Source organism: Ursus maritimus, unplaced genomic scaffold (assembly GCF_017311325.1).
Source record: "Ursus maritimus isolate PB19 unplaced genomic scaffold, ASM1731132v1 scaffold_23, whole genome shotgun sequence".
NCBI classification, from domain to species: Eukaryota; Metazoa; Chordata; class Mammalia; order Carnivora; family Ursidae; genus Ursus; species Ursus maritimus.
In genome coordinates, this window is record NW_024424786.1 from 3,482,473 (window position 1) to 3,495,242 (window position 12,770).

Consider the following 12,770-nt stretch of genomic DNA (forward strand, 5'->3'; position numbering starts at 1 on the left):
ACTTTTGCTGTTTTGTTGTTCTGTAAGTCTAAAATTATTTTAAAATAAAAGTTAAAAAATTTTTTCTAAGTATTGGCAGATAAAGCAATTGAGTCTCCTATTCATACAAGCTGGCTTTATAGAACTGTTCATTCTCTGACTATATTAGGGGTTTCTCATGCAGTTTTGATATAGTAAATTAAAGACGAGAAAACTAACATTCCATTATTGAAAATATGCACTGTAATCTTTTTTAGGATCCATCATGTAGGATCCAAAATTCATTTTCCCAGATCTAAGTTTTAACGTAATTAAAGTATGGGGAGAGATCTTAAAATACCAGTGTAATTCTCCAGAAACTAGAAATATTAGTATTCTTTCTCTTTCTCCCCATGTATATGTATGAAAGCAGGAAGGAAGAAAAAAAGATTGGCCTATATAAGGAATCCAATAATTTCACAACATTTATAAATTGTTATTTCTATGCCATGTAAAGCCATGTAATCACAGAGTAAACTGCAATGCCACTAAATCATTAACCACTGGGGCGCCTGGGTGGCTCAGTCAGTTAAGTGTCTGACTCTCAGTTTCGGCTCAAGTCGTGAACTTGGGGTTCCGGGATCAAGCCCTGCTTTGGCTTCCACACGTCCTGCAGAATCTGCTTGAGATTCTCTCTCTCTCTCTCTCCCTCTGCCCCATCCCTCCCCCCCATTCTCGCTCCCTCTCTCTCTCAAGTGAATAAATAAACCTTTTAAAAAATAAAAAAATTGTAAGTGCTAAGACAGCATATCTATCATCTAAGTGGCACCAAAAGAAATAAGCAATACCTTGATTGCAGTAGGTGCACTAGAGAGGGTCACTAATGTTCCGGCAGCTTCATATTTTACAGCTGGGCTAGATGACTGTAATAAGTTATAGATGCAGCGAATGAAACGAGCCCTTTCTGATGGATTAGCATGACAGACCTGGAGAAGAAAACATTTAGGTTTCAACTGACTTCAGGGACACTAGCTTTCAAACAGATTTTTTTATAGATGTCAGCCGACATGAGATGAGAACTGTGACTGATAATTTCAGGAAGAAATAGGTTTTGCTTCAGGCAATTGTTGCAGTTACTCATTCACTTATTCATTCAATCATAATATTCTCTTTCACAAAAGATTTTCAAATGGTTTATAATAAAAGATATGCATACTACACACAAGTGAAATAGAACAAGAAAATTTAAGTAACAAAATCAAGGACCAAGTGTATTAACATGGGTACTGTGATATGATATTTAATTTGGTCCTAAATTTTTATTCTGGATCTTATGTCAAAAAGCGAAACATGATGGATACCAATCTCAATAGCTAATAAAAGGAAAATACCTGTTCTTAGAGCAAGAAAGATAACCCCTTTCTAAGTACTACTACTTATTTATTTGGAACATATCCCATACTGTGAAGACAACTAAAATTTTCTATGCTTACCTAAATATATTTTAATACCTTTACCTATGAAGCAAATATTCTCTATTTTTTCTTTTCTGAAGTTGGTTTTTATGTCAGATTTTCCTCCAATATATACAGCCAAATCTCTCTCATTCAGGCATGACTCAAAAGCTATTCCCTCTCACTATAATCTGGATCCTGCTAGACAAAGAAGTCTCTGAATAGCAGAGAATCCTTATTTTGGAGAGCATACAATGAATTAAATGGAACCATACAATGAATTAAAAGGAACTATATATTTATAATTCTGGTTTCATCTTAAATGCCAAATCCAAATGACTGGTACCTTGTGTTGAAAGGGGCCCTTTTCTTTCAGAATCAAAGACAACTGTAATCAGCAATGTCTGCTGGGGGTACTTTGTCAATGTTATCCTATTTAGTAAAGGCATTCCTGATGAATATTTTTGTTGGCCTCCAATGGTATCAATAGCAAAATTGGATGTTATTTACCTTTTATCAGAACATTAAGATGCAATCAATTCTTTCAAATAATATATCAAATTTAAATGTTGCCAATAAAGCACTTCATTTTAAAACCAAAATCTCTTATCTAGTTTTAGACTTTCTATTGGCCAATGGCTGACAATGTCATATTGACATACTTAAAGTGTCTCTATTCTTTTACAAACAGGTAAGACAGAAAATATTTAAAGCTTTTCTGATTTGTTTTTAGATTACCAAAGTAGTCTGGTGTGTACTCAAGAAAAGATCTTGAATTTTATTCCAAAGCCTGATTCATAATCTATTCAGTTACTGAACAATGCACGATGATTTCTGTGCTGCTGTACTGGGTCAAGCCATTGACACAATTCTTTAAGGAGGTTAGAAAAATTGGAAGTGCTTGGAAAACAGAATAAACCAAAGGAAAAAGAAAAAAAAGACTGTGCTATAAAATATTTCTACTACTAAAACATATTATCCCAGCAATTAAGCAACATTCCAGAAAGAGACAACTTAACTTTGTCTAAAACTCTTAGTGTATTTTACCCACTATCGATTAGTCTTACCTTATAAATTAGTTCAACAATAACCAATTGAAGAATGTCTCCAAATGTTTGAACTTGATCAATGCAAGTACTTAGGTAATCCAAAGCTCGATCCTAACAAAATAAAAATATATTTATCAAATTCCATCTCATTTAATAAAAGGACTTAATCAATGCAACCTTAAAAAAACACACATAACTGAATATAGAACAAATGAAATCAGGGCAAAGAAAAATTAAATGAAGGGGAAAAAACAAGGTTAACACATACATATAAGAAATAAATCCAATACGTTTCCTACAAATGGGCCATAAATCTGGGGTCTGAATTTTCTAGCAGCTACACTGAGGAGAAAAACACTATGTTACATGATTTAGGGTACCCATACAATCAAAACAAACCAGGTACTTATGGTTATTCCTACTTCTAAGACTTAAAAGAAAAATCTCAGGATTTTCATATACTGAATGCTGATACAGAAAACTATGATCTCAACAATATCTCTACAGCAAAAGTATCAGGAAATTTTACTGAACTTTTTCTGATTATGCCCCCCTTCTAGGTAAACAGCATAACACCAAATATAGAGGTCAATAAAACCAACTGTACTAGAGGACAAAACATTCTGGCCCAAATAGGCAGCTTTCTTATAATCTTATTCACAAAGATAAGATGACAGCATCTAGATTTCAGGGATACGGATAGATTCGATATCTTTGTCTTCACGCATATTATTTCCCACATGTTGAGAATTCTGGATAGCAAAAATTCCAAATTAGATGCCACCAAAGCATGCAGAGTCACTGCTAACCCTTCCAGCTGATCCATACACTTTAAGTACCAGCAGAGCGGGATGTAGAGTTGACAACAGCTTATGAAATTTGACGAGCCTAGTAAGGATACACATCTACACTGAAGACCGTGCTTCTTTCACAGACATGGCTCAAGGTGAACCCTATACAAAGCTACTACTTTTCTCTATTAAACAATTTTATATCTATACCAACAGAAGGAAAAACAGGTTTAAACCCCAAAAGAGAATGTTACAAAAAATGGCCATAATAATTTCAGATGAGATCAGGTGCATTCAGGGTGGTATGGCTGTAGACAGCCATAATAATTTCAATCTGGAAAAACTGTCAAGTGGCTATTAATAAATATCTCTCAGATGTTTACTAAAAATAAAGTATATACATAAGCAACTGTCTTGAGAAGGATTAAGAAAAAAATATCTTATACAAATTAAGTTCAAAAATCTAAAAAAATCCAAAATATACAAACACTTGTACTATAAATAAAATCACTGACTAAAAACTTGACTAGACCTATGTAAATACTTTTAATTCTCATTTGAACACAGTCATAAAAGTATTTTTTAAAAAGTACTCCAGGGGCACCTGGATGGCTCAGTCGTTAAACGTCTCCCTTGGGTTCAGGTCATGTTCCCAGGGTCCTGGGATCGAGGCCCAAGTCAGGCTCCCTGCTCAGAGGGAAGCTTCTCCCTCTCCCACTCGCCCTGCTTATGTTCCATCTCCCGCTGTCTCTCTCTGTCAAATAAATAAATAAATAAATTTTTGGAAAAGTACTTCACCTGATCTGCATGAATTAGCATCATAAATGCATTCCTTTTGCAACTTGCATCCTTCTCATTCACCAGAAAATCATGTATCAGTTCAGGAGCATCAGGTATAAGATGTTCAAAATTCCTTGAAATAAAACAGGTAAAATTCATATTTAATAAAAACCTACTTCGTTATTTTAGTAACTCCCTGGACATTACTAAAATTAATCTTTATCAAGCTTTATAACACTGTCAATTGTTTTGCTTTTTGAAACCTTAAGTCATTTAGAACTGTCGGTAGGAATCATAAACTTACATCTTCACCTATTAAATTATTAAATTATATGTTTTCTAGTTTAATAAAGAAAAAGCTGACCTCTTCCACATGCTATCTTTCACTAGAATATCTCTAATAATTGTCTTGCATACACTTTAGGAATATAATATCAATGCTCATGATAACAATCTCAAGGTACTAAAAGATTCTTCATTAAGAATTATCAGGAGTAAAAATAGTCCTTTGAGTTGTATTAATTATGCATTATATTTACATATTCACTTACTTGCTAACTTACTTCCTATACAGGAAATTTTTAAGTATTTGTAGTTACAGAATAATGAACACCAGCTTAAAAACCGTCACCTGACTTCAACAATTGATAATTCATGGCCAATTTTGTTTCACCTATACCCCTGCCGACTTTTTCTCCTCCCATACTATTTTGAAGCAGATCCCAGACCACTTACCACTTCTTCTATAAATATATTGGCATATTATAATTGAGGATTCTTTCTTTTTAAAACAAATCATAATACCATTATCATACCTTAAAAAACTTAAAATTCCTTAATATCATCATATACAGTGTTCAAATTTCCCACTGTCTTATAAATGTCATAATTTTTGTGTATGCAGTCTAGTTTAAGTTCTTAAATTTGTGTAGTCTGTATGATAACTTTCTAAGAACTCTACATTATTAACCAGAATACCACTTTCCCAACAGATAACAAAATCTAATATAACAATAAGAGAACTGTGAAATAGAACAATCAACTCTTAAAGTACAAAGATATTTATAAAAGTGTACATCCTATGTCTAAATGGACTGACACCGGCGATTATAAAAACCAAGTATTCTAGCCTTATCTAACTGGTTCTCTGAATCATTTTTAAAGCCCCAAATCTTCAGCTTTCCAAGAACAGGAATCAGTTGAGAACTGCAACCTTTCTCATTAAAAAGTTTCCTCCTTAAGGCTTCCGAGGGTAAAAAGACAAGACCCATATTCCACATAAGGGAATTCAAAAACAGGGTCAAAACCTCAAAACCTGGGGCGCCTGGGTGGCACAGAGGTTAAGCGCCTGCCTTTGGCTCAGGGCGTGATCCCGGCATTATGGGATCGAGCCCCACATCAGGCTCTTCCGCATGAGCCTGCTTCTTCCTCTCCCACTCCCCCTGCTTGTGTTCCCTCTCTCGCTGGCTGTCTCTATCTCTGTCGAATAAATAAATAAAATCTTTAAAAAAAAAAAAAAAAAAAAAAACCTCAAAACCTACAGGGACTAAGCAAGTTAACTAATTAAATGGGCTGAAGTACTACAATTGAGAATGATAGGCGCTGTAAACTGGAAAGTGTACAACTTATTTAAAGGGAGCTACTGTTAACTTCAGCATAGTGTTGTCATGCAGAAACTAGGACCCAGGGTTGCCAGATCTTTTCAATGTTGACAAAATAATAATAAGAAAAAAAATATCATTCAGGTCAAACAAAACATTATCTGCAAGCTACATACAATCTGCAAGGAAGTGCTGTGGAACCTCTAGTCTGAAAGACTAAATAATCCTCACAAAACGAAGCCACAGGAGTATCTTTATTTACCTATAGATTGTATAGATGGCCAAAACAGCATTTCTTCTAACATAGCTGTGTCGGTGCTCCAAACAAGCACGGATAGCTGGCATTAAAGGTTCTAGCAATTCTGCTTCTTTCAGTTTGCAAAGAAAACGAAGAGTGGATCCTCGAATAAATTCATTAGGATGCTGAAGATCCTGATAAAATTTAAATACAAAATGTTGAGTTCCAGCATTTTACAAAACAACACACAATTAAGTGCAAAATTTCCCATGGAAAAAAATAAGAAAGTAGGTTTGTGGAAAAAGATCTAAATTATCAGACAATTTCCTTCGGATTCCTGTCAAAAATTTTTAATTATCACACCAATGTCTCATATTCTAAGTGTCACTGGGTTTTTTTATTAGTAACATAAAAATGCATGTAAAATGTGCAAAGAAATAACAATAAAACTTTTTACAATAACTTTTTACAACTTCAGTTCCAATTATCGATAACTTAGATCTTATCTAAGATTTAATTTTAAAAATTAAAACAAATCCCATTACACCAATTTTACAACTTAAATCAAAGCAATATTCAGAAATAACCATGGTTTGGTTTACCTTTCTGTATGCATCACATACAAGGATCATTTCATGTAAAAGTCTCCCATCTGGAGTTGTTTTAGGAACAATTTCCCAAAATACCAGAAGTAATTTTTTGATGGTATGATCCTGAAGAGGTAGCACAAAACGGATGATGGTCATTAGAAGTCCAGGAAGCTTCTCACCATTCAGAATCATAATGATTACTTTCTTCAAAGCTTCAGTCTTTGACTTCACATCTCCTTTTTCTGATTCAAAAAAACAAAACAAAACAAAACAAAAAAAACCACAATCATTTCAAAGGAAAATTCCTCAGATAATTTTACAATTCACAAAATAAAACATTTCCCTTATTACTTTATCAGCAGTAATGGTAATAAAGGCACTAAAGGAAGTGACAAGGGTTCTCAACCTAGCTCTGCCACGAACAAGCTGAATGACTTTACACAAGTCATTTATCTCTGAACCTCATGATACTTTACATAGAACATGAAGGCACTGGATTAGATCTCTGGCCCCTAACCCATGCAGTTAATGCAGAAGCCATGAATCTGTAGGCATACCACATGATGCATGTCTCAAACACACAGTAGCTATTTTTCAAAGTGTAAATAGATGCTGTTAGAATAAGCGCTTCTGAATTCAACATAGCTTTTAGTCAGTCGTGTATCTCCTCAATCGAAGTTACAGCCACTATCATGAGGGGAAGAAGGATCAGTGGCATTTTTTTAACATCAGATCTTCAAACTCAAAAAGGCTAGGAACTAATACACTAAATCCAAAATCCATACAGACTACAAAGCTTCAGTGCTCGCTTCAGCAGCACATATACTAAAAATAGAACAGACTACAAAACTTCATAATCTTTCTTAAGAAATCACCTAAAAAACTGGAAGAAAATTAAAATGTAGTAGATGGGTAGCTATTATTTAGAATGATGGATGACATTTAAGATTCTAGTTTACTGTTACTTAGCTTAAAGCAATTTACACTAAAAACTATTTTAAGCAAAACAATCTATAATTTCATCATTATCACTGCATACTGAAGAATTAATGGTAAAAATATTTGTGTCCAAAATTCAAAGGCAGGAATGTAAGAGGCAAGCACACCACTACAACTGCTTAGATCACAAAAATAAACAAATATCTAGGAGAGGGGAGGACAAAGAGGGATGATGAAGTTTTTAATAATCTTAGAGTTATCATGAGAAATAGAACTAGGAATACATTTCCAACAATTAAAGCTAAGTGGCTATCAAATGAAGAGTTCCTTGTTATTGCCAAAGAGACAAGAGACTGTGAACGGCCAGCTGGTAGTTACAGAAAGGATTTAAGCTTTGGAAGAATTGTAATAGGTAAATCAAAATCTCTTTCTAGCCCCCAAAGGGTATATATCTTTTACTAGCTTGGTATGATATTTTCACATGTTGCAGAATAGAGAATATTCTCAGGTTCTCAATTTGTGTTCAACTGAGAACATGGTAAGGGTTCTTCCCAAATTTATTCCACAAGGGTCAACATTTCTGTTTAAAACACATTGCCTTCTCATGCATCTCTCCCTGATTCAGAGTATTATATCTCCTACCACATATGAAAAAAAAATTGGTATTGCCATACCAAATAAAGAAACAACTGGGGGTGCCGGGGTGGCTCAGCTAGTTAAGCGTCTGCCTTGACTCAGGTCAAGATTCCAGAGTCCTGGGATCAATCCATGCATCTGGCTCCCTGCTCCACCAGGAGTCTGCTTTTCCTCCCACACCCTTCCCCCTACTTGTGCACATGTTCTCTCTCTCTCTCAAATAAATATATAAAATCTTAAAAAACAACAGCAACAACAACTGTAAAATGATGAACTACCAATCTGTGCAAACCTTCAGTTTTTAAGTCTGGGAGGATAACAAAAACAAAGCATCAGGAAAGGTGACAGCTGTCGATAGCAATAACTATAATAAGACAGATTAGGCAAAGTTTTAAGTGGCTGAAGTTGTATTTGCTGAGCCTAAACAGGTTTTCTTATCTTTGTTCTGAGCTTCCTTTCTGAATATATTTATAAAAAAAAAAAAAAGTTTTTTCTCCCCCTAATCTGTTTGATAGCATTAAGGACACAAAGTCCAAAAGGCATAAAACTGTATCATTATAATGCCGATGTCTTCTTTTGTTCCAGTTTTTGACTACTATTCCCAAATTAGCAAATCCTACGGGTTTAGCAGGATAAAGCTCCACTTGTAACTACAAGTTAAAAAGTTTTAGAAGTTTCATAGAAAACTTGTCAAAAATCTGTACCATTTATAATTCAAGCCCCCTTAGCCCCAATTTCCATTTATTCCAACAATTCAAACTGAGGTGAAGGATTTTTTCCTACATCTTCAAAATTTTCAGAACTTCTCTTCCATGAGCACTACTAAAAATATGGAAAATTTCAAATATTAATTCAATTTGCCAAAATCTACCAAGTACTTCCTACTCCAGGTAATGTAGTCATCAGAACTCATGTCCAGTGACTAAAAGTATAGGTAAAGTAAATATGTCACAAACAAAAAAGGATTTGTTACTCAAATTGGAAACTACTTCTAAACTTTTTCTCATCGCAATTCTTTCGAGATACAGTAAAAAAATACACATAAAAGTTGGGATTTGAGATTACTTATTTCTTGGTAGAGGGAGGACACTTAAGGCAGCTGTAATTAAGAAAAAGGTATTGTTACAATTATGGTTTTGTTCTTTATCTTCCCAGCTGTAGCCTTAAGTATTTTGGGGTCTAAAAGTGAAAACTTTTTTTTTTAAGTAAGCTCTATGCCCAACACCAGGCTTGAACTTAAGATCCTGAAATCAAGAGTGCATGCTCTACCCACTGAGCCAGCCAAGTGCCCGAAAACTTTTAAATTATAAGAAAAAATATAGTTATGAAAGTTTATTCATTAATGTGCATTCCATTCTATCATACATAAACATGAAAAAAAAAAAAGAACTATCTGTGGCTTTTGTATATAGGGGTATAGGGTTAAGTGCCATAAAGAAACGTTTCTTTTTCTTTCTCTAAAAACAAATCTTAGTAGAAACCTAGTATTAGGTAGCCTAAAGTCAAGAGATATTCCATTACTGCTGACTAAGAGGTGGGAATAGGCAAGTAAAATATTGTCTCCTTTCAAATGGCAAACTACCTTCTAAAAGATACTTTCAAGATCTGAAGCATAATTTTCGCTGTTCTTTGTTTTAAATAGTAGTTGCCAGTTTAAGTTAAACTTATTTTTAGTAATTCAATGAAACAAGAATCATTATTTTGAAATGTGCATTACTCTGAAAAAAAATGTTTTTCACAGAATTACTCACAGAAAGGATACAGAGTATATACTTTTAAAATCCAGAAATATACTTGTTTTCTTCTCAAATACTCTAAAAGCTTAACACTTTCTGGAAAACACACGTGTATTCCAGGGTTGACTTCATTAGTTCAATAGGTGGCAAACCCAAAGAACAAAGTTCTTTTGGTTTTACAAGCTAAATAATATGAAGTTAAGTGCACAAAGGAACTGAGACATTCAAATACACATTCTCAACCCGTTACCTACAGAAAACTGTCAGCTACACTTAAGCATAACATAGTAAACTATATAAGCCGTTATGTTATTTTGAGGAATATCTAACAACTATTATATTTCTTTAACCTTACTAAGCTGAAATGTTGTTTTATTTCCAAAAACCAATATTGCAAGTCTAAATGTAACAAGTTTTCTTTTTTCTTTTTCTAGTTTTTATTTATTTATTTGAGAGAGAGCCAGAGAGAGCATGAGTGGAGGGGAGGGACAGAAGGAGCAGCAGACTCCCCACTGAGCAGGGAGCCTGAAGTGGGGCTCAATCCCAGGACCTGGGATCATGACCTGAGCGGAAGGCAGAAGCTTAACCAACTGAGCCACCCAGGCGCCCCAAGTTTTTATTTTTAATAAGACCAAAGTTCCACTGAAGAGATCCTAAAATATAGTATTTAGACAAAAATTAAGTACTTCTAATTACAAAGAAACTTGGAATGGAAATGAGCTTTTTATTTTCATTTTTTCTCCATTTACTTTTCAAACTATTATCAGAGTTTACCTAGATCATTTTTTAAGCTAATTTCAGATGGTGGTTCTGAATCCATGGGCACGTTAATTAACGTATAGCACACGTTCTCGGCAGCCGTCATGGTTTCCTGATATAATCAAACCTCGATAGAAGACTGAAGGATGATAGGTGCCAGAAAATCTAGAAAAATACAGGGACATCATTACAAGTAAAAAAACCAAAACCAAAAACACAACCAGTAACTATCGTGATCTTTACTGTCTAAATTTCATTCAGTTTGGCTAATGAGTAGGGTCAATTTAAACTGTGTCCCATAAAAATAATGCCTAATATAATAAAAGACACGCTTGTCTGCCTCGGTCTTAGGTATATTACCTCCCACCCCACAACCCCGCCCAGGGCTTGAGAATGCAGTACTGCTAAGGCCCACAATACAGTGACAGTCCCCCAGTCCCGCCCAATCTTGTAACAGAACAATGATTTTTAAACGTAATACATAATCTGAACTGCTCAAGTTAAGAGATCCTGTGCACGAATACTCAGCTAAAAACCTTAAAACGTTTTCTCGCGTTCATGGGTGGATACGACTGTGCGTCGATGGGTCAATCAGTGCGCTGCACCCCCACCCCCTTCCCTTCCTCCAGCAAAGCAGCCCCCGGCCCGGAATGGTGAGCCCCGGGGCCCTGGAAGGGATTAGACCCCCGGCCAGTACGCAAGACCGGGAAGGGGCGTCCGGCCCAGGGCTTCCCAGCCCCCCGTTGCACTTTGTCAGGCCCAGACGCGAGCGGCCTAGTCGCTCCCCTTCCGCATCTTCCCGCTGGAGAGCCAGTTCCTCCGATTCAGCCCAGCCCAGCACGCCTCCGGCATTGGGGGCTTTTGGCCGGCTACCTGGCTCCAAAGCGCGGCAGCTACGGCAACGGTGGGACCGTGGACTCCGGCTCCAACCCGCAGCAGCAGCCGCTGCTCCGCACAGTCCTTGGCTGACGTGGAAGGGGGTGGGGTGACGAGGCCAAGCCACCTAGCCCCTACGGCAACTCAGAGAGGACAAGCCTTCTCCGTCCTGCGCCTGCGCTCTGCAAGAATGCTGCAAGTTTCTTGCTTCTAGTCCATGGTTGTTTTAGGCGGCAGGGGGGTCTGGGAAAGCATTAAGCTTTTCCTGCAAGCCAAGCGCTGAATTAAGCGCTGTGGTCATTTAAATGCTACCTAGAAATTGTTTCCTCTTCCAGGAACTACAACAGCCGAGAGAGGAAATGCTCAGCAAGAAGGAAAGCCGTTTTATAAGAGCCGTGGTATGGGAAAGAGCGGTAGACTGCGAGCTGGAAGCCCTTTTCTAGGTCACTCACTAATAAACAGGGAAGGTAACTAGTTACTATTTGGGAAAGTCACTTCAGTTCTTCTAATAAGTGAGGCTAGATTCTATGAAGCGCCATTTCAGTTCTTAACGTCTCCAGTAGTCTCAATCTCTGCCTTTGCAGTTAGGCTGGGGTTGCTGGGACATCGAAGTCGCACTTTATTTCGTAATGGTCCCTTTCACGATCCTTTCTGAGCACCCAAGAGATGAACTTTTTTTTTTTTCCATAAAGGAAGATTGACAGTCACAGTTTGAAAGGATTTTACCTTTCTCCAAAAACCCAATTGCTAACAGCTGCTATTAGCCATAGCACCTTCGGTATTGCTCATATGAGGTTCCGTATGTCCCCACGCAGTACCTCCCCCTCAAAAAGTTTTCTGGCCAATTATTATTAAAAACATTTTTTTTGAAACTTTGAGCAAAATCCTGTGAATAAAAGACATCTGACAGAACTCACCCTTCACAGGTACACTTCCATTAGGAAGATAGAACACAAATATTGTCTCATGTATCTAGAATCCAGCTATTTGAGATTTCTTCTTTTTAGAACCATCAAGCAAAATATAAATTCTTTGAGCACCCAAAATATGTCACAAAGGCCATGTGTTTACAGCCTTTTTTTTTTTTTTTTTAAGATTTATTTATTTGACAGAGGGAGAGAGAGCACAAGCAGGGGGAGCGACAGAGGGAGAGGGAGAAGTAGTCTCCCTACTGAGCACGGGGACTCGGGATCCATCCCAGGACCCTGGGTTCATGACCTGAGATGAAGGCAGACATTTAACTGACTGAGCCACTCAGGCACCCCTGTTCACAGCACTTTCTAAGAATGTTCTTTAAATCCTATGTATTGATTTTTTAGAATATTTTATTTATTTATTTGAGAGAGAGAGAGAGAGAGCACAT

General features: G+C 36.4%; 1 protein-coding gene across 2 annotated transcripts in view; it reads right to left on the reverse strand.

Moving 5' to 3' along the window:
- COPB1 (COPI coat complex subunit beta 1) overlaps positions 1-11,526 on the reverse strand; it is a 35,089-nt gene extending 23,563 nt beyond the window's left edge. Inside the window, exons 1-7 of one of the 2 annotated variants that reach the window (XM_008711965.2) lie at positions 11,405-11,526; positions 10,547-10,696; positions 6,474-6,703; positions 5,896-6,065; positions 4,051-4,165; positions 2,480-2,572; positions 807-944 (exon numbers count right to left, since the gene is read on the reverse strand). In XM_008711965.2, coding sequence (XP_008710187.1) covers positions 807-944; positions 2,480-2,572; positions 4,051-4,165; positions 5,896-6,065; positions 6,474-6,703; positions 10,547-10,637 — 837 coding nt within the window. In that variant the 5' untranslated portion in view covers positions 10,638-10,696; positions 11,405-11,526. Of the gene's footprint in view, positions 1-806; positions 945-2,479; positions 2,573-4,050; positions 4,166-5,895; positions 6,066-6,473; positions 6,704-10,546 lie in introns of both variants that reach the window. The other variant, XM_040638843.1, reaches the window with a different exon arrangement.
- Between the last annotated feature and the right edge of the window lie 1,244 nt (positions 11,527-12,770).